Source organism: Danio aesculapii, chromosome 12 (genome assembly GCF_903798145.1).
Source record: "Danio aesculapii chromosome 12, fDanAes4.1, whole genome shotgun sequence".
In the NCBI taxonomy this organism is placed as follows: Eukaryota; Metazoa; Chordata; class Actinopteri; order Cypriniformes; family Danionidae; genus Danio; species Danio aesculapii.
The window spans coordinates 30,145,176-30,166,105 of NC_079446.1; the positions used below are offsets into that span (position 1 = coordinate 30,145,176).

General features: G+C 34.8%; 1 protein-coding gene across 1 annotated transcript in view; it reads right to left on the reverse strand.

Annotated features, from left to right (window-relative positions):
* myo1d (myosin 1D) overlaps positions 1-16,383 on the reverse strand; it is a 129,204-nt gene extending 112,821 nt beyond the window's left edge. Inside the window, exons 1-2 of the mRNA XM_056469283.1 lie at positions 16,360-16,383; positions 15,919-16,019 (exon numbers count right to left, since the gene is read on the reverse strand). Of these exons, the coding sequence (XP_056325258.1) occupies positions 15,919-16,013 (95 nt within the window). The 5' untranslated portion in view covers positions 16,014-16,019; positions 16,360-16,383. The remainder of the gene's footprint in view (positions 1-15,918; positions 16,020-16,359) is intronic.
* Between the last annotated feature and the right edge of the window lie 4,547 nt (positions 16,384-20,930).

Genomic DNA, 20,930 nt, shown 5'->3' on the forward strand with positions numbered 1-20,930 from the left:
TTGTTGTAAACATTCGTAATAATGACAAAAAAATACTAATTTGTGCATCTCCATGACTCCCGTGTGCAGCCATGCAGCCGTTGTAGATGGTGTGTTCTGGGAAATTTTAGTACCCCTTGGTTTCGAGTGTGGTTTTGGAAAATCTCAGTATCAAGGGGTATCTAGCCCTGACCCTTAGCCCTACGCCTTCAAGCTAAAGAGAATTGGAACAACCCTATCCCTTCACATGAACGCGCAAAATGAGGGGTAGGGGTCAGTGGAAGAGCTAAGGGGTAGAATTGGGATTGGGCCTAAATCTGTTCATCTTATAAAATAATCTTATCTCTTTTTAATAAATATCTTCATTTTTCTACTAAGATGAACACATTTCATATAGGTTTTGAACAACAAGGGTGAGCAAATGATGACAGAATAAGATCTCAGTATTAGATGATATTAAAGGTAATATAGCTACAGTTATGATAACTACAAAACTTTACTCTCTGAAAGCAAATGCAATGAGTTTGCTCATTTCTTTACGAATAAGATCAATAATATCAGAAAAGCAATCAGCTCATCCAATCAAAAAATAAGGTCAAGAATCTTGGTGTAATTTTGAAGTCAGATCTGAGTTTCAACAGTCATGTCAAAGCAGTAAGTAAATCAGCATAATACCATCTCAAAAACATTGCAAGAATTAGATGTTTTGTTTCCAGTGAGGACTTAGAGAAACTTGTTTATGCTTTTATCACCTGCAGGGTGGATTACTGTAATGGACTCCTCACTGGCCTTCCCAAAAAGAGTCAGACAGTTGCAGCTAATCCAGAACGCTGCGGCCAGGATTCTGACCACAGCCAGGAAATCAGAGCACATCACACTGGTCCTTAGGTCTTTACACTGGCTCCCAGTTACATTCAGACTAAGTTTTAAAGTATTACTACTTGTCAATAAATCACTAAATGGCCTAGGACCTCAATACATGACAGATATGCTCACTGAATACAAACCTAACAGATCACTCAGATCTTTAGCATCAAGGAAATTAGAAATTTCAAGAGTTCAGTCAAAGCAGGGTGAATCTGCCTTCAGCTACTACGCCCCCTGCTGCTGGAATCAGCTTCCAGAAATGATCAGACGTGCTCCAACATTAGGCACGTTAAAATCAAGACAGAAAACACATCTGTTTAGCTGTGCCTTTAATGAATGAGCACTGTGCTACATCCCACAGATCACACTATTATGTCTTTATATTCTCTTTTCATTCTTTTAAAACTGTTTTAACATTTTTTATCTGTTTTTATAATAATTTTTTATTATTTTAATCATTTTTATTTTCTTGTCTCTTTTATTCTTGTTTATGTAAAGCACTTTGAATTACCATTATGTATGAAATGTGATATATAAATAAACTTGTCTTGCCTTGTCTAAATACTGATTAAATCTATCCTATATTCTACACAACAAAGCTGGCGTTTTCTTGCCCTGTGACTTTAACCTCTGAAGCAGCATGTCACCCCACTACAACAACTCTTCTCACACATGCTAAATGAGTTTCTGTACAACTTGTACATTTGTTAGCTATTAAACACCAGCTGCTTCTGTACGGCGACGATCCTTTAAAGCTTAACACACACATCCTTCAAAATGGCAAAAACTTCTCTGGAAAGCTCTTCATGCCCACTGGACTCAATTCATGTCAAGCTAACCTCCTTTGTTAACATACTGCTATGTGCAAAGCCTGACTACAGAAAATGCGTGTCCCACTTGGCAAAGCTTCAAGCCATGTCTTAAACGTGCAGCTTTCACGCTAACCTTCATTAGCTTTGCACTGACTACTCAGGAAATGAGAGCCAGGTGTAAACGTCAGAGTGCACCAGAAAGCTGAAGTTTTTGTTATTTTGGCCCACTCCCTTCATTGTCTCCACAAGATTATAGGCACTTTTTGTTCTCCCGTCTGGATGAGGGAAAGAAGATGAGGGAAAACGGAGGCATGTTATGATGATTGCGTTTCAGAGGTCAACGGTTTAGTGACTAGACATGGCCACCAGCCAATCTCGAACTCATTTGTGCTTTTAGCACATGGTTCTGATCCCAATATGATGTCACTGAGCAGTAGCGGATGAGATGACGGCCAACTTGAGAAGGAAAAAAAAAAGCAGACAAAAAGAAAAGACTGGCCAAACGGAGTCAGACATTACTCAGCAAGCTATTTCAAGAAGCCATCTCCATCAGGGTAAAAAGAGGGCAAGGATGGAAAGTACAAAAACAGACCCAAAAGAGAGAAATAAGTACAGTTAATAGGGTAACTGGCTGAAAAGCAAAGGAAAGCGAGAAGCAGGGTGGAAATTAGTGAGAAATTTACTGACAATTAGCTGCAGCACAGCTCCAATGACACAGCATGAGACAGATCTGACTGAAAAAGGCTTGGACGCTGTCCCTGCATTCAAAATAACTTAATTTGTAGGTGTTAGATACTAAAAATTAGACACTGTATATTGCTATCCACCAAATTTTATGCACATTTTAGGATGTCACATAACACAAACACAATGGATGTGTCACAATCACCAGCGATCTAATCCTTACAGATCGCTGGTAAACACACAGATCGCATAGAACTACAAATCCGCCATTATATATACTGCAAGTTCCAGTCATGCACCACACAACCTCACACCGGTTCCTGATCCTGACTGAATGCAAACACAAAGCCTGAGGATTGTCAAAGACTGATTACTAGGACTTTGAATACAACGCACACACACTCGTGGGCTGAATCTTGTTATACAGTTGGTAAACATTACATGCACTTTCCTTGCCTTGGAGTGTTTTTGAGACTCGCCTTATTTGTTTGTTTATGTTGTCTGCTGACTACCTGCACTGACCAATCGCCTGTGTATTTGACTACGACTCTGGATTTGCCTGCATACATCTGTTTGTTCCTGACTGTAACCGTTGCTTGCCTGAGCATTCTCACTTAAACCTGCATTTGGACCCGCACCTCCCTTGTCAGCCTCCACGTCACATTACAAAATGGAAACAGTTAGACGGGCATACATTCAAAAAATGTGCATAAACAATGTTTATACTACAATAAGATATGCACATAAACTACAACGGAAACAGATTTACTGAATTAATTCCGTGATTTAAAAAGGCATGTGATTAAAGATTATATGATTGGCTAACTGGACTAACCGGTGCACTAAACTATTTGCACATCATCTCAGTTGTTGTTTTAATAATTCTGCAAGCAGCTGAGCAAAAATACATTATCAAATATTATTCAGTTACATTCAATTAATGTGCCCAAACGCAAATAACACTAGAGAGTTATAATTGCATCAACTTCTGCCTATTCACTAAGAAAGAAACACATGTTCTATGGTTTTCCTTGTTTATATAAACACAATTTTTATGATTAACAGACCTCTAATTAATATTTTCGATATGAAAACAGTGCTTTAATCACAACTGTGATTAACAGTAATTATTTTCATACATGTCAAATTTAGATGATGGCTTTATTGATATTGGCATTGTACATATAAGATAACGCCATTAGCCATATTACATATTTCTGAAAGGATAATAAATATAAGGAATAGCTAATAATCATGCCATTACTGCTGTAAAGAATAGCATTATTTCACTCCAATTCAACTGCCAAATCCTCTACGTTTGCATTATGGGATAATAAAAGCATTTTGTTTATCTTTGTTCCTATAGTGTGTTTTCAATGCAGACTGTATCAGACCAGCTTAGCATAGATGGAGAAAAACAAATAAAGAGCCATAGCAATAGTGTAATTCAGATTATGGGATATCCCTGCATAACATACTGTATAGGGAGCAAAGTTATGGTAGAATGCTGGTGTAGTTTCAGTTTCAGATTCAATTCAGTTTAATTCAAATGTGTTATCTTTGTGATCTTGTCAGAAATAGGTCATCCAGATACGTTTTGCTTATATTGTTTTAAGAGTAATATGCATGCTTTGCATAATATTTTTCACCTGCTATTTATAAAGTAGACATATTAAAACACAGGGTGTATTTCAATGCGTGCAAAGAATTACTCAAGAAAAACCCTGAAATACATGGTGAATCCATCATTGTGTTCCATCTAAATGTTATTAGATAGAAGTGATTATATATAATCTCATTAATGTGTCCATCTAATGTAATCAAACCGCATCATCTGGAAAGGATGGAGAGAGGAAATGGGCTTCCAGCAGGGGAGAATACACAATTTGGGAATTATTTAAGAGTCGCTCGTGTGAGTATGGAAAGCAGACTAATGAAATTTCTATGTAGCTCATCGTAAGCATGAGCTGAAAAGGGTTACAAAAAGGGTGAGGGGTCAGTCGAGACTGTAAAATATATCAAAGCTATAAACCATAAAGACAGTGAAAGTGAGTGAGAGTGCTTGTCTAACATGCTTAGTGGTCTCAGTGACCGCCAGCCAAAGCACACAGTCCACAAATGAGACGTCTGTGGAGCTTGAAGCTTATTCTGGGGGGGGAAAAGGCCAAAAAAGCAACAGCCTTGTTTATGTAAGGCCAGTGATATGTTTCAGATTACAGGGGGTTGTATGGAAATTCTTGAGGGCAGACTGGCCCTTTTTTATTGATGGAGAGTGAGAGACAAATCAGGCTGCTTTTTGAGCCAATCAAATGACAAATCAACCTTTTGAGGGAAGTTTTATCATTAGAGATTCTAATCTGGAATAGAAATACTGGTTTAAGAGAAAATGTGAATATATACAGGCACCAGCAAATATTTTGTATGCTTGTGTCATCTACATTATTTTTAAAGGGTCATGAATCCCCCCCCCCCCAACCTCTTTTGGTTCAAGTATACCTCAGATTTTTTTTTAAATGCTCCAAGATGGGCGTCGAGTGCTACGAGCAGAGGAGGAGTGGGCGTGGCCAGCAGAGTAGGGGAAACAGAGGGGAGTAAACAACTGTTGTCAGTTCGCTCACAAAAGCAGACACTAACCATTAGACCCATGACTTTATAGTTTACAAACTTAAAATGCAAATAAATAAACAGTAAGTAATTTAATGTCCTGCTACATTTGTTATTCCTAATTTCATATAAACAGAACCACAATTCGTTATATCATTATACAGATTATCATGTTTATATAAACACTACAAATGAGGAGGACTCTCCTCCTGAATCCCCGGGTCTGAATGCAGACACAGTGGATAGCAGTGCAGCGGGTCTCTTTCCATATCTATTCCAACCGTTAACCCTGCCGGTAATCTGGAGGATTTTAAACATAGACAAACACAGCAGCACGGATATAGGCGATGTGTCTGAATGGTAGCGAACTCAACTAATAAAAGAAAAAGTCCGCTATTCTCCAATTCTCATTCAGTTCTCCTGATAAAAATGCTTGCTGCAAACCAACAACTTTACTGTATCGGCTTTGACAGAATCGCGGGGAAAAACATCCAACAAACCCCGTGGATCATGGAAACAAACACAAATGACCACTGCCGTGCGCGGATGTGGTCTCACCCAGTCATTGGGTCTCACAGCTTGGCAGGTCTGCCTTGCCTTTGGAAAGCACATGCTCTCATGAATAATTAAGAAACAGGCTCTTCTCATAGGATAAGAAAACTCTGCCATGAATAATGAGAAACCAATGCATCATCACTCCATTAGCAGATTCGCGCTACATAGCGATTTTGATCCTGCTCCAAAAATTATTTTAAACCCGGAACATGAAATTAGCCGACAAAAGCTCTAAATTATCCAGTTTTCCCCACAATCAAAGCTGACAGGTGCTACCGTTTTCTTAACTGATGCTCAATACACACAAATCTGTTACATTTTCAAAAAAAAAGGACTCCAGGGTGTCTTAAACCTTTAAATATCTAGATCAGAAATAAATAAAAAAAAAAGAAAAAGCATAAGAAGCTGTTTTAAACAAAAATAGAAAACAATCATACTGTAATTTCAGGAGTTCACACTTAGATGATGAGTGAAAACAAGGCATGTTTGGCACGCTGTCCTTGGGGAAAGCCATGAGCCAAAAATCTGGTTATTTATTATCCGTTTGGATTTGTCTGATTGGTAAATCACGTGATAGCTAATGTGAGACCAGCCGTGGTCAATCATAAGCACATGATCCTCTCAAAATTACTTTACAAATAAATTTCACATATGAAAATTACAATTAGTAAATCAATCTTTCAATAAAGAAATAAGCACAAATAAACTAAAACCAACACTGAACAAAGAATAAAATAAGTATTTTGTAATCATACACTTTAACCAAATTAATTGTACAGTAAAATGAGAGAAATCAACAACACTTTTGACATTTGAAAAGACAGGAGCTGTGACCATAGCAGTTGCAAAAAAGATCAGACCAGACTTGGATTTGCCTTAAAGGAAGGTTTGAAAGTGAACAGGTGAAAATATCCCATTTACAGTCAAGAAAAAAGCTCATACTGTGGTTTATATTGTAAACAAAAAGACAGGAACCACGGAAGATTAAACCACACAAGAACTCATAGCTGCAAGCAAGCATGGATGTACCCTGCCACTGGTCAGAGGCTATTATAACATCACAGGACAAATCCTCTGAGATTGTAATATTTATATGGAAAGTATTTTTCCAGTGGCATTCTTTCTACATCTCTTCATCTCCCACACTGTGGACAGTTAAAACAAGCAGTGCATAACTTCATAAGCAAAATGAGGAAGTAAACATATTATTTTATAGAGTAGTATTCAATATAGTGATAAAAGCATAAGTATATAAACTTACTGTAATAATTCTTTAAAGAAATACACATGTTGACTTATAAATGATGTTCCCACAATACTCCTTTACTACTTAAATACTTCTGTAATGCATAGTATGTGAAGTTCCTGCACAATAACTCAAAATTAAACTGTGCTCACAGCATCCTACGTTTAGTCAAATATTGTTGTTGCTATAAATACAAGGAAATACAGATTGTTTTAAATACATATCATCCATCCCTACCAACCACAGTAAAATTTGTACATTTTTCATTCCTGCTTCTAGGCTAAAGCATATCTGTTTAGCTCCGTCTGTCCATACAGGATAGGGAAATAAAACCTTTGACCTTGTTTCGGGCCCTGAGCAGTGCACCTGAGCTCTGAGAGCACTTTGATCCTCTGTTTGCTGTGCAGGATGGGAATCGGGTTGCCATGTGTCACAGCTGGACTCCACGTGGCCCTGCTGTTAAGGCAACAAGTGAGCTTTTACGCCGCTGATATGGGAGAGGCTTAGGATTATTCAGCCAGCAGTCCTCACACAACTCAAATCCTTAAGAAATAATACAACTATGGCAGGAAGGTCAAATTCAAGCACTATTACAAATGTTGTCTTTGTTATCCGGCCCCATGAGGACCTACAAAAAGTTAATTTCATTCAAAGGTCTGAATTCATTTGCTTGCCTGAGTTTATATTTGCCTCTAGTTTGTATTTGTGCAGTGGCACCACACTGTAAATATACAAGAGAAATAAACACATGGGCTCAATTTTCACTATTTCCTGTATGGGCTTTCTAAACTTAACCTTAGACCCCCACTTACAGTTATCATCCGGCTGATTTTGCTCAGCTAAGAGCCTGATAAAAAGCTGAGGAAATGGCACAAATTTACAACCTTCTGCTTTAAAACTTTCCCCCATTCCATTGTATAACCACACAACACTGTACCTCAATTTTTAAGCAATCATCATCTGCACTGCATGTGCAATTATTCCTAGGAATGAAATAGACCCCTGTAACTGTAAACCTGAATAACAGATGACTAGCAAAATGTATTACTACTGTATCTACACTGTTAAAGGAAAATTACAAGATTTTCATCAATTATGGACCCCCATTCAACACTTTCTAAACCAGGTGGACCCTGCAACATGTTTTTGTTGTTTGAGCTTTCAAACCCTTGTTGGTGTCTTATAGTATTATTCAGATGTCTTACATTTCAGCAATATTTAGCAAATTTGTTAATTGTTAGACTGTTAATTTTTTAATTAGACTTAGTTTTAGACTAATTTAGACTTAGACAAATTTAATTTGTTAATTGTTAAACTAGCACACATTGGAAAGCTGTGAAATGCAAGGAACAAAACATGTATTGAACATTGTTATTATTTATTATTTTTTAATTATGTACTGTTATTACTTGAACTTATGTAAATATTTATTTTCACCTTTTTAACTATTTGTAATTTTGTATGCATTTTGTTCTGTGGTTCAAACATTATTCATTCATTCATTCATTCATTCATTTTTGGCTTAGTCCCTTTATTAATCAGGGCTCGCCACAGCGGAATGAACCGCCAACTTATCCAGCATATATTTTTCGCAGCGGATGCCCTTCCAGCCACAACCCAACACTGGGAAACACCCATACACACATACACTACGCACAACTTAGCTTATTTAGCACCTATAGCACGTTTTTGGACTGTGGGGGAAACGGGAGCACCCAGAGGAAACCCACGCGAACACAGGGAGAACATACAAACTCCACACAGAAATGCCAAATCACCCAGTCGGGGCTCGAACCAGCGATCTTCTTGCTGTGAGGTGATCGTGCTACCCACTGCGCCACTGTGCAAACAGTGTTCAAACAGTTTGCAGCTAAACAGCTAAAAGTTTTCCCTTGATACTCCTTCACAAACTGCTGAGAGACAAACTTTCACTAAGCAATAGACAGAGGTCCAATGCTGAGAGTAAAGATGAGGTTGACCATGTTGCTTTGGATGATGTTAGCATGAGTACTATCTATGCACACACAGTGACTGATTGAAGAGAAGGGGAAGGCGTCTGTAGAGCATTTTTTTTTTTAAATAAATATTGTCCAGTGTTTAAAATTAATTAATTTTCTTTAAAAATATATTTACTGATCATAAATCTCTCTCTCTCTCTCTCTCTCTCTCTCTCTCTCTCTCTCTCTCTCTCTCTCTCTCTCTCTCTCTCTCTCTCTCTCTCTCTCTCTCTCTCTCTCTCTCTCTCTCTCTCTCTCTCTCTCTCTCTCTCTCTATATATATATAAGTATATCAACACACAGTTGAAGTCAGAATTAATAGCCCCCCTGAGTTATTAGCCCCCCCTGTTTATTTTGTTTATACTGTCATCATGACAAAGATAAAATAAATCAGTTATTAGAAATTAGTTAGTAAAACTATTATGTTTAGAAACGTCTTGAAGAAATCTTCTCTCCGTTAAACAGAAATTGAGGGAAAAGATAAACAGGGAGGCTAATAATTCTGACGTCAACTGTGTGTGTGTGCATGCGTGCGTGCATATATATATATATATAGGGTCTTTCTTGGATCGTGTGATTTAGTCTTGTGAATTAGGAGTCCTTTTGGAGACTTAGAAAATGTGTGTTTTTTTTTTTTTTTTTTTTTTTAACTGGTTAGGAGCTTATTTTTAGAAGCTTCTCATAAAACATTAAATACTTCTTTTAGCTTTAAAGAAGTTTTGTGAATATGGCAGCTGTTCTGTTTTAAGGCCCATTTACTATGCCATTTAAAATTGGCATAATAATGTGGTTTTCTGCCTTTTACTATTTGCATTCAGCATTGTATTTTGCTATGTAGTACCAGTCCAGCACCATAACACACACAATGAGTTTGCTTTGTTCTAAAACAGACTTAAAGTTGCATTGTTGTATTTTCTTTGTGGTTCACATGTCTGAGTGCACCTGCATATGTTCTACTTCAACATCCATCAAAGTTGGCAAATTTTCTTCACAGGCTTACAGTTCCTTTATGTGACACAATTTTAGAAACTAGTCAGGTGTTATAAATCCAAACATATAGCTACTGTACACACATACCAACTTTCAGTACACATAAACACATGAGCTCTGTAGCATGTGTCAGCACTCCCAACCCTTGTTTAACTTTGACACCTTGCTGAAAAGAGCTTAAATGCTCACAAATAAACTGACAAATTTGCTTTAAATCTCTTGGTTAAACATCTAATCGTATCCTTTGTATAAAAAGCCATTATTGTTTAATTTAGGAGCTTCTTTGGCAGAGCAAATGCAGGCTAATTGTAAACACCATAGATCAAATGTATCGCAAATATCCAAATGAGACAATTCAATATACCTTTTGATATTATATTAAATATATGGTCCTCTAGAATATAAAAGAAAGATCCTTTAAAAGTCATTAGATCAAAATTCATTTTGAATTCGACAACACTTCTCTGAGTATTTAGTTTCTAAATGTGTGTTTTTCAAGGATTCAGGCGAGTCAATAATTCAATGAGCCATTTATAAAAATCGCTTCGGCCCTTATCCTGAATGAATCGGCAGCTTTGAACAAATCATCTGAATGAATAATTAAGTGACTAAACACTTAACACTTGGCTTTAGTTCTAAGCTCCCAATTTTAAAGCATCACGAAACACCAATACACATTTTTTTGAGATGTTGACAGTCATATATATGTCCCACGTTGCTAAAAACACCATTAGGGCACATATATTTAGCAAACAAGTGAAAATTGGTTGTTTTTGCGTTGTTTAGAGCAAATTCATTCCTCCAGTTAAAAAAAAAATTTTGAAGCAACGTCACAGTGATGAGATCCTTGTGTAAATTCCAGCGTGGAGACTGGCTGTCTGTACCAGCCGGTACAGAGTGACGTCATTAAGATTTCAGCACATCTGTTCATTAATTCATGAGAAAGGCTTGGTTTGATCCAATCAGCGCGCTCTTTTGTGAACGAGATGCAACTTCTTTAATATGCATAATTTAGCTTCGATAACTCTTTTTAGCTATTACAGTGTCCAGAGAGATGCCACGTTGTGTTGCGAATCGTAATTCAATTAATTAGTAGAAGAATTGTTAGGAGACATGGGTCGTCAGTGTTGCGATTATAAATGTGCCGCAGCAAAAGATTTTGTTTCCACTTCCCCGCGATGAGAGCATAGCTCGCGTGTGGACCCAAGCAGTTGGATTACAGTGGCCTGCCAACACGCGACAAAAATATGTTCACAACATTCTAGGATCAGGTGACACGATGGCTCAGTGGCTAGCACTGCTGCCTCACAGCAAGGAGGTCGCTGGTTCAAGTCCTAGCTGGGCCAGTCAGCATTTCTGTGCAGAGTTCACATGTTCTCCCCGTGTTCGCCTGGGTTTCCCCTGGGTACTCCGGTTTCCTCCCACAGTCTAAAGACATGTGACACAAGTGAACTAAATAAAAATAACAGTCACAAGCACTTAATACTGAGCTTCTCGAAGACCTGTATTATTAATTTAGGAATAGGCCAAACGAATCGGGGAAGCTCTCGAGCTCAGGGTTCACTTCCGGGACAGCATGCCAAACCTGCGTTAAGCATTTTCTAAGAGTAAACTCTTGAAAACGCTGTTTATTTAATTAGCATAATTTTCTTTATTGACTTTATCTATGCTTGTGGATTGTTTAGTATATTTTATGCACTCCCCTGCAGAATCTTCCCAATTAATCTAAAGTGATAAGATTCTTTACAATCATTTATTCAAATCATTCAGTGAAATTGTATTCGTATCGCAATATATATCGCTGGAAACAAAAAAAAACATTGCAATGTGTAATTTTTCCAATATGTGCAGCCCTAAATGACAGACTTTGGAACAATAAACCCCTTTATACTAGTTGCTAATACTGGGAGGGTCAAAGGTTGCATCTCTAATGCAGGAAAATGCCAATAGGAAGAGCTGAAAGGCCTCACTCTTTTCCTGAACCCATTTGTCCAGTCACTTCCAATGCAATTCCAATGCAGTGAAAGGTTAAACTCATCATCTAAGAAAAGACTGTCAAGGAAAAAAAAGTCAACTATATATACATAAAGCATACAGTGCCGCAAGTTCAAATTATGAAAATTACTAGTTTGTCAAACACTTTTTTTAGACTTGACTTTCTACTGAATCACACAAGATGTGAGCTAAACTTGGAAAGTGCTTCCACTGTGTGCTGATTATCAACTATTTGATCTGCAGTATGAAAGCCAATGTCTGGAAGACTCTGGAACATGGTCTCGGGCAGCACTTGTAATTGTTTTTGGAAATGTGCAGAGGATTGCCAAAAAAATTCCCCAAGATCCTAGGGGCAGACAAAACAACACTGCCATATAAAGTCAAGCCCTGAGCTCACGTCAAATTAAGCAGCGATTCCAAAATGCCTACACAAACTCTCTCAAAACAACAGGGGCGTTATGTAAACACACTCATGGGTAGAGTTCAAATCACACCAAAACGTACAGTACATATCAGCGCTCCCGTCACTTGTTTAACTTTAACAACTAACTGTAAAGAGATTAAACGCTAACAACTAAACACACTGACAAATCTTTTAAGTAAACATTCAATCATAGCTTTCTTTGCATAGAGAAAGGCTAATTTGTTTTATTCAGAAGCTTGTTTTATTTAGCAGGCTGATTATATTTTACTGGATAAAATGTATCGGAATTATCCAAATGAGTTCAAACTATTCACTTTATGTTTTGCTTTGACATCAGATACAGTCAATTCAAAAGAAAAAGGCAAGGCTAAAGCCATTTCCAGTTGGACAGTGCTTCTCTTTATCACTCCAGAGGGCACAGGATGTGATCTGGCATCCCATTGCTCCCTCAGTTCCAGCTGAAGCCCCAGACACAGATGTGGAGACTGAAGGAGCAGGAAGCCTGGTCACACCCTCTGCAAATAACAAACTGCACACGCCATCGTCTCCTATCCAGAGAGAAAACCAGGCCACGGCTGAGAGGTGGGAAAAACAGACAACGGGTGCTCCGAGTCATTAGAGTTACATATATATATTCATTTTCTTTTCGGCTTAGTCCCTTTATTAATCTGTGGTTGCCACAGCAGAATGAACCGCCAACTTGTCCAGCACATGTTTTACGCAGTGGATGCCCTTCCAGCTGCAACCCATCTCTCTCTCTCTCTGTGTGTGTGTATATGTATGCATGTATGTATATGTTTATGTGTGTGTGTCTGTGTGTATATACAGTTAAAGTCAGAATTATTAGTCCAACTTTGATATTTTTTCTTTTTTAATATTTCCCAAATGATGTTTAACAGAGCAAGGACATTTTCACAGTAGGTCTGATAATATTTTTTCTTCTGGAGAAAGTCTTATTTGTTTTATTTTGGCTAGAATAAAAGCAGTTTTTAAATTTTAATCACCATTTTAAGGCCAAAATTATTAGCCCCTTTAAGCTAATTTTTTTTTTCGATGGTCTACAGAACAAAACACTGCTATACAATAACTTCCCTAATTACCCTAATCTGCCTAGTTAACCTAATGAACCTATTTAGGCCTTTAAATGTCACTTTAAGCTCTGTAGAAGTGTTTTGAAAAATCTCTTGTAAAATATTATTTACTGTCATCATGGCAAAGATAAAATAAAATAAATAAAGATAAAATAAATCAGTTACTAGAGATAAGTTATTAAAACTATTATGTTTAGAAATGTGTTGAAGAAACTTCTCTCTGTTAAACAGAAATGCAGCTTAGGGTAATTAGGCAAGTTATTGTATAATGATGGTTTGTCTGTAGACTATCAAAAAATTAAATAGCTTAAAGAAGCTAATAATTTTGACCTTAAAATGGTTTTTTAAAAAATCTTTTTTTTAATTAACTAGAATCTTTTATTCTAGTCAAAATTAAACAAATAGACTTTCTCCAGAAGAAAAAATATGATCAGACATACTGTAAAAAAATGTCCTTGCTTTGTTAAACATAATTTGGGAAATATAAAAAAAAATATTACATGTAAAATATTACATGAGATTTATGTTTTAAATGAATTCATTTTTTTTTCACTTTCTTTTGACTTTTAAAAAATGATGGTGTCCAAAAAACACTAAGCAGCACAATTAATTTCAACACTCAAAATGAGTGAAATGAGAAAAGTTTCTTGAGCAAATAAGCGTACAATTTTTGAAGGATCATGTCAGACTGGAGAAATGAAAATTTATCTTTGTTATCACAGGAATTATTCACATTTAAACAGAAACTTGAAAAGGCAGTTTGACCTGTAATTCTGACCCCAAACTTATAGTGTACTAAAGCATCTAATTGGTTTTATTCATAGTGCGAATCTATGTTAATGCCTATATCACAATATATAACAAATGTTTTAAGCTGTTTAAGACTTTTTAATATATTGTTTTAATGTGTTATTGCAGTCTGATCTCACAAGGAAACATAACTATTTTATGTTTTGTCAGTTGAGTGGCTAATTCATACGAAGTTGAGTCAAATGAAAACGCATGATTTTAAAAAAAGAGCCGTGGCACCCAACCCCACCCCTAAACCCAACCATCATTGGGGATAAGCAAATCGTTCTGAATTGTATGAATGATAAAGTATGAATTCATACAAATTAGCCACTAAATTAAAAAGTTACAATTTGTCGTGCGATTTTATTGGTTGTTGTGCATTCAATGGCATCAGACCACCATATGGCATAATAAAAGGTACTGTCATTTTCAAGATAAAATATCTGCTTTGCATACATTATGGTTTATTAGGTCATTCAAAAACATCTCCAACAAAAATTACCTGCAATTTCATAGAGACAACTAATTATGTAATTACATGCTAGCACTCAATTAAAAATAAAAATCAAGCAATTTTACAAATTAGATGCAATTATGAGACATTCAAATATAGGTCACAAGTTCAGTGGCAGCACTTCATGCAATTGCTTTTATGGCATTGTTATATTAACGATTAACACAAAGAGTTTCGTGCTCAACCTACAATCTTATCAGACCCAGCAAGTCATTTATTGACAGTGTGTTGATGAGGAAATGTGATCCACATCACCAAAAACATAACACACAATAGCAGGATATCCACTGCAAACTAGTTTGAACAATAAGGACAACTTACTCTGGTCAACACACCTCTCTGAGGCACTCATACATTCATAACTCTGGCTAAGCAGGTGCAGCCAGTATGAAGCAACAATAAATACAGCAGCAAACACAGCAATGCAACACATGAATTGCTTTAGTGCAGATATAAGACATGTAATGCATTGTTTCCTTGACCTGAAAATCTCAAAGCAGATGCAAATCTGGAATGTGATTCAGAATTCAAGATGTTTGCAAGATGTTTTGAGTATCTCCTCCATCTGGATTGAGGTAAAGTTGGCTTTATATTCGCACATTCTGACTTTCTCCTTAATATTATAATTTCAGTACAGTTTCCTTTGCAAATTCTGAATAGGAAAATCTAATTAGCGTCCAATGACTATTAAAGTGCATTATTGTTTGCAGTCAATAGTGCTGATGTTGTTTTAAAGTCAAACATGCGATTTCAGATTGAACTCAACTATTAAAACATTATGCAATTGCAATGATTCAGATTTATAACCTGTTATTTGTTACCAGTTCACAGTACCAGTTAACAAACATAACCACTAATACATACACACAAAACAAAAGGTTTTATTAAGATAATAAGAGCTTTTACTTTCTTTTTTCAAATGACAATTGGTCGGAATGACAAACGTTGCCGTTTGATTTTGATTATAAATCAGGGTTCTTGCTCCAAATATTGATTTCCAAAGTCTTCTAAAGTTAAAACATTGGCATTGTGATGTATAAAAGTAATACAGTCACATCTAAAAGATGGCACCTTTTTATTATTTTATTTGACATTTTTATTATCAATAGTTTACTGTATAAAACAAATACATTTAACTCAGAACCTTAACCATAACTATATATATATATATATATAAATTTTATTTTGCAATAAATAATAATAATGTGCTATGTTTTAGATCATTTTTTTAATACAAAACAATACCAACGTTTTATTACTACAAAACTGCTTATTTATATAAATTTTAACTTCCAATTCCAAAGCTTTAAGTTAACCAGATATCATTATGATGCACATGGCAACAGAAGATGAGTTACTGTATCTTACCTGAGCTTAAGGTTGGCCATAAACTCTTCCAAAGACACATTGTCCAGAAGAACAAAGTCCGCCTTTCCGAACTCCAAACTTTCGTGTTCTGCCATAATAAGCTGTTAAGAATATAAGACTGAAAAAAAATAATAATAATAATAAAGCTAACTGTTGAATGTCCCACGAAAAGTAAAGTCAATTCTCCAACACCAAACAGGAGCTACAATGCATTTCCATGAATTTGTTTACATTTGCGTAGCGCACAACTGGTCGGCTTCTTTTCATGTTAATAGTAAAGGCATATATAAACACGCAATGTTTGTTAACAATACGTGGAACTTGTGTGTTTAAAGGTCGAAATTCCTTAAAGCTACGCACTCCACGGTCGCCTGAAAACTTAAGCCAACTTTTCGAGCCTCCCGGTGTTTGAGTAATAGTCCGCTACATCGAGACTCGCACCTCTCATCCCTTTTTCCACGAGCTCCACTCGTCTCGCCTAAACACGGCGGCTTCAGTGTCCTGCCCGTCCGACTTAAGCCCCTCCTCTCTCGGGCGCGAGCTAAGCCGTGCGCGCTTTACCTACACACACATCATGATTATGAAGTTATGAAGGTGGATCCTTCTCGAGTATCGCTCTTGCTATTTACATTAGCATTGGTTTCTTAAAGCGAATTTCTTTTAGTTAGTAGATATATTTTCAGACTATAGTCTCCCATAATCCAAAATTAACTGTTCAAATTAAGTATATGGCAAGCCGTTTTGACTTTGATTCATTCAAAGGTTATAAAGGATTAACTCAATATTAAATTCCTGTTATTAGAATTTAATTTCTACTAGGTTGCTTTCTTTCTTCTGAATATTGTGCAGTAGATATATAATATATATCTAAAGGTATATATATAAAGCATATGTAAAATTTCATTTTTGTGTAAAATATCCTTTTAAATGTTTTACAATGCATGTTTATCATATCCCTGAACTGCTAACTATATATCAATATCAATTTTTATTAAAGATTCTTAATATCAATCACGAAAATAAATACATTTTTATCAAGAATTAAACTTGTAAAAACTTCTCAATGTCAGTCATTTTAGCCTGATATATGCCTATATGCCCCTGAGTGCTTTCCTGAATGCAAAACTTAACAGAACTCTCCAGAACTTTCACCTTCAAATTTGCCTTATTCTACTCTGGAGTCTCTTTAATTTACTAAAGCCTGAAGGGGTATACAAATAAACACATTATTGGTGAATATTCAACTTTGGTGTCTGAGTGTTTTGTTGTCATTGAAGAGGTATAGTCTCTGTTATTAATAACAGTAATATAATTAATACAGTAATAATAACATATTTTCTTTCTTGTTTTCTTGTGAAATGGACATCTGTTTTATGCTTACTATAATTATTTAGTCTAATTATTTACTTATGGTTATAATTTATTTACCTATTATTTTTATTTGCATGCTCGGTGCATACCAATGACTGTATAAAATACCGAGAACACTAGGAATTCTCCTGAATTTATAGGCTGGCACATATAACATAATACAGAATTTGCAATTGTATTTGTTGCATAATGGTTCCGTGAATTGTCAAGATGCATAATGGAATATAATAAAGAGTACCTTTATTTTAGTACTATTTTATCTGTAAACAAAGACCGTTCACATGCATGATAATGATTGTGTTTACCTGTGAGTGATGAAGGGGCAGCATGTTTTTCTAGAGCCCCTATTGAGTTTCGCTGTAGCGCTCTCTACCGATTGCCTGCCAATATAGCGGAGTTTAGATTGCATGACGTCAACCTCAGGATCTTGTCTTTTCTTGACATCAACAATTAGTAAAATATATAATAACTCAGAACAAATTTCATTTAAACTGTTACACAGATTTTACCCAGCCAAGACATTTCTAAAAAAAAAAAGTCGGATACACATGCTGCTCTTTCTGTAATATATTTTTGTAATTGCCTCAAACACAATGCTTTTGGATTGAACTTTTTTTGGTTATTCGTGGCAAAATACTGCCGAGATTCTTGATATCTTTTAAGGATATCCTGTTGGGTTTTTCCAATAGTCCTGATGATAAAAGTAAGAAATGTTTCATTATTAACCTCCATATTTAACCTCCTTTTATTAACCTCCTTGCAAAATTCCATATACATCGCTGTAAATTCACTCAACGTAAACCTTCTTTTATTGCTTTTGAAAGGGAACTTCAACAGTACATTAGAGCTATTGCTTCCTCTAAAATCTTAAAGCTATCAGAACTGTTAACCTATTTTCCTTTTTTAAGTTGTTTAACACATGATTTTATATTATCTGATGTTTGTTTTTTTAGTTTTTATTTTCTTGTATGTGCTTACGCTTATTTACCCTGACATTAATTAAAAAAAAGATTTTTTAAAAAGACATCAACAATTTAATCTTTACCATCAGAAATGTTTATTTTTGATATCCATAATTATATGTTATTTTTTGTGTTTTATGATTGTGACTGTTAAGGGGTTTCTGCAGGTTTCAAGTCAAAGTTAAGACTTTTTAAGACAATTAGGAATTACATTTTAGACTTTTACAGGGCTAAACACTAATGCTTATTTTGGTTGGCCTGGTTTGCCACTTTTTTCCACCATAATATATTTCATTTGTTTTAATGACAAGTTTAACATTGTTAAAAGTATATTTATTGTGGAGGCAATTACATAAATAATCCAAAACATATATTTGTTGGCATTTGGTCCAAATTTTGAGGATAACATTTTAACCTAATGTGTTTCTGTTATAAAACCTTAAGTTTCATGTCTATTTATTTATAAATATGTCTACTTCCCCTTATTTCTTTAAATATTCTTTTTGTATGGATGGAAGATGATGTAAAGAGATTTATTGCTTTGTTATTATCACGAGGAACTGTGTAATAGCTTTTAGTTTTCTTTCCATGATTTTAAGATGAATTGTTATCGATTGGATGGATGTTGGCCTGATTGCTTTACTTGGACAGAGGAAAATTTAAGACCTGTTTAAAATGATTTAAGACACACAACACAATATTTCGCTGAATTTAAGACTTTTTAAGGCTTTTTGTTTTTGAAATTTAAGACATATTAACACTTTTTAAGACCCCGCACAGGAAATCCTGTAGTAAGAACCCCTGTTAGATAGCTGAAATTTCTCTTCATTTATAACAGAAACAGATTCAGATATCATAAAAGTTACATAGATGGATCAAAGTAAAAAATTCTTGCATTATACTTGACAAAAGTAAGAAGACATATTCGCTGGTTAGTGACCGCTAAAGAATAAGTACTTAATAAATAAAACAAATAGCTAAATAATTAATTGATTAGAGCTATTGGAATTTATTTAAAGATACAAGTGGAAACAGAAAAAGCCATGGATTTTCTTTCTAATAAAATTAAAGTATGTTTGTCTAATATCATATAATCTACTTAAAATAAGAAATGAATTGCAATTGTTAACTTGATAATTATCTTTAATTTGAATGGGATGGTTGAATTGTGCATAGTTGACATTCTTGAAAGACGTATAATCGTAATCATCAGAGTTTATATATCTCTGGAATGTCCGTCTGTCCTCTGTCCATATAAGGCAATGCATCCCAATTGGAATGGACTGTCGTATAGTTCAGCATGCTTCAGGGTTATTACAACAAATTTGACAACAGAATTCATTAAAATCTATTTTTTTCTCATTGGTAAGGTCAAGCAAACAAAACATGTTTTTTTGTCTCCTAAAGCATTAATTAAATGCATTTTCTTGGTTTCCCTCATGTGGTAAAATGTGATTTGGGACTGGCACGTGTTGTCAGCGTGCGTGTGTGTGTGCGTGTGTGTGGTGACTTCAGAACACAAGAACATGTTTAAGTTTAATGAGGACTCAAGATGAGCTTCAGGTTGCTCTATGCAGTTTTCTGTGGCTGATTAAACACAATGAGATGACTCTGCTGCTCCCGCCTGTGTCTAGGAGACTAAGAAAACACTACAACTTAATAGCTTTAATACTTCACCATCTACAGCGATACTTCAATTTTAACAACAATATAATAATAGTATATAAATAAATATGGTCAAAAAGTAATATATATATATATATATATATATATATATATATATATATATATATATATATATATATATATATATATATATATATATATATATATATATATATATATATATATATAAATAATAATTTAAAATATTGCACTATATACAGTTGAAGTCAGAACTATTAGCACTCCTGAATTATAAGTCCCCCTATATATTTTTCTCCCAATTTCTGTTTAACAGATTCAACACATTTCTAAACATTTTTGTTTTAATAAGTTATTTCTAATAGCTGATTTCTTTTATCTTCACCATGATGACAGTACAGTATTTTCCAATTTTCCAAATTGCAATTTAAAGGCTTCACAAAGTTAATTAGGCAAGTTAGGGTAATTAGGCATGTCGTTGTATAACATGTTTATTCTGTAGACAATCATTTATTTATTTATTCATTAAAATTATTATTATTTTATTATTATTTATTCGTGCATATGATATTTTAAAAGACTCATATGATTAAATATCAGAAAACATAATTTGGGAATTTTTTGGAAAAAAAAAATCCCAGAATGGTTAATATTTCAGATTTCAACTGTATTATGTATGTATATAAATATATAAATATATATATATATATATATATATATATATATATATATATATATATATATATATATATATATATATATATATATATACATACATAATACAGTTAAAATCTGAAATATTAACTGAATTATTAACCCTTCTGTGATTGTTTTTTGCCGTTTTGTCTGGCACATACACATCCGCAAAAGAAATTTACTGTAAAATAATGGCCGTTAAATTACAAAAAAGTACTGTAAAAATGGACGTTAAATCACAGAAACTTACCGTAAAATAACGTCCATGAAATTACAGAAATTTACTGTCAAATAACGGGCATTAAATTATAGAAATTTACTGTAAAATAACGGACATTA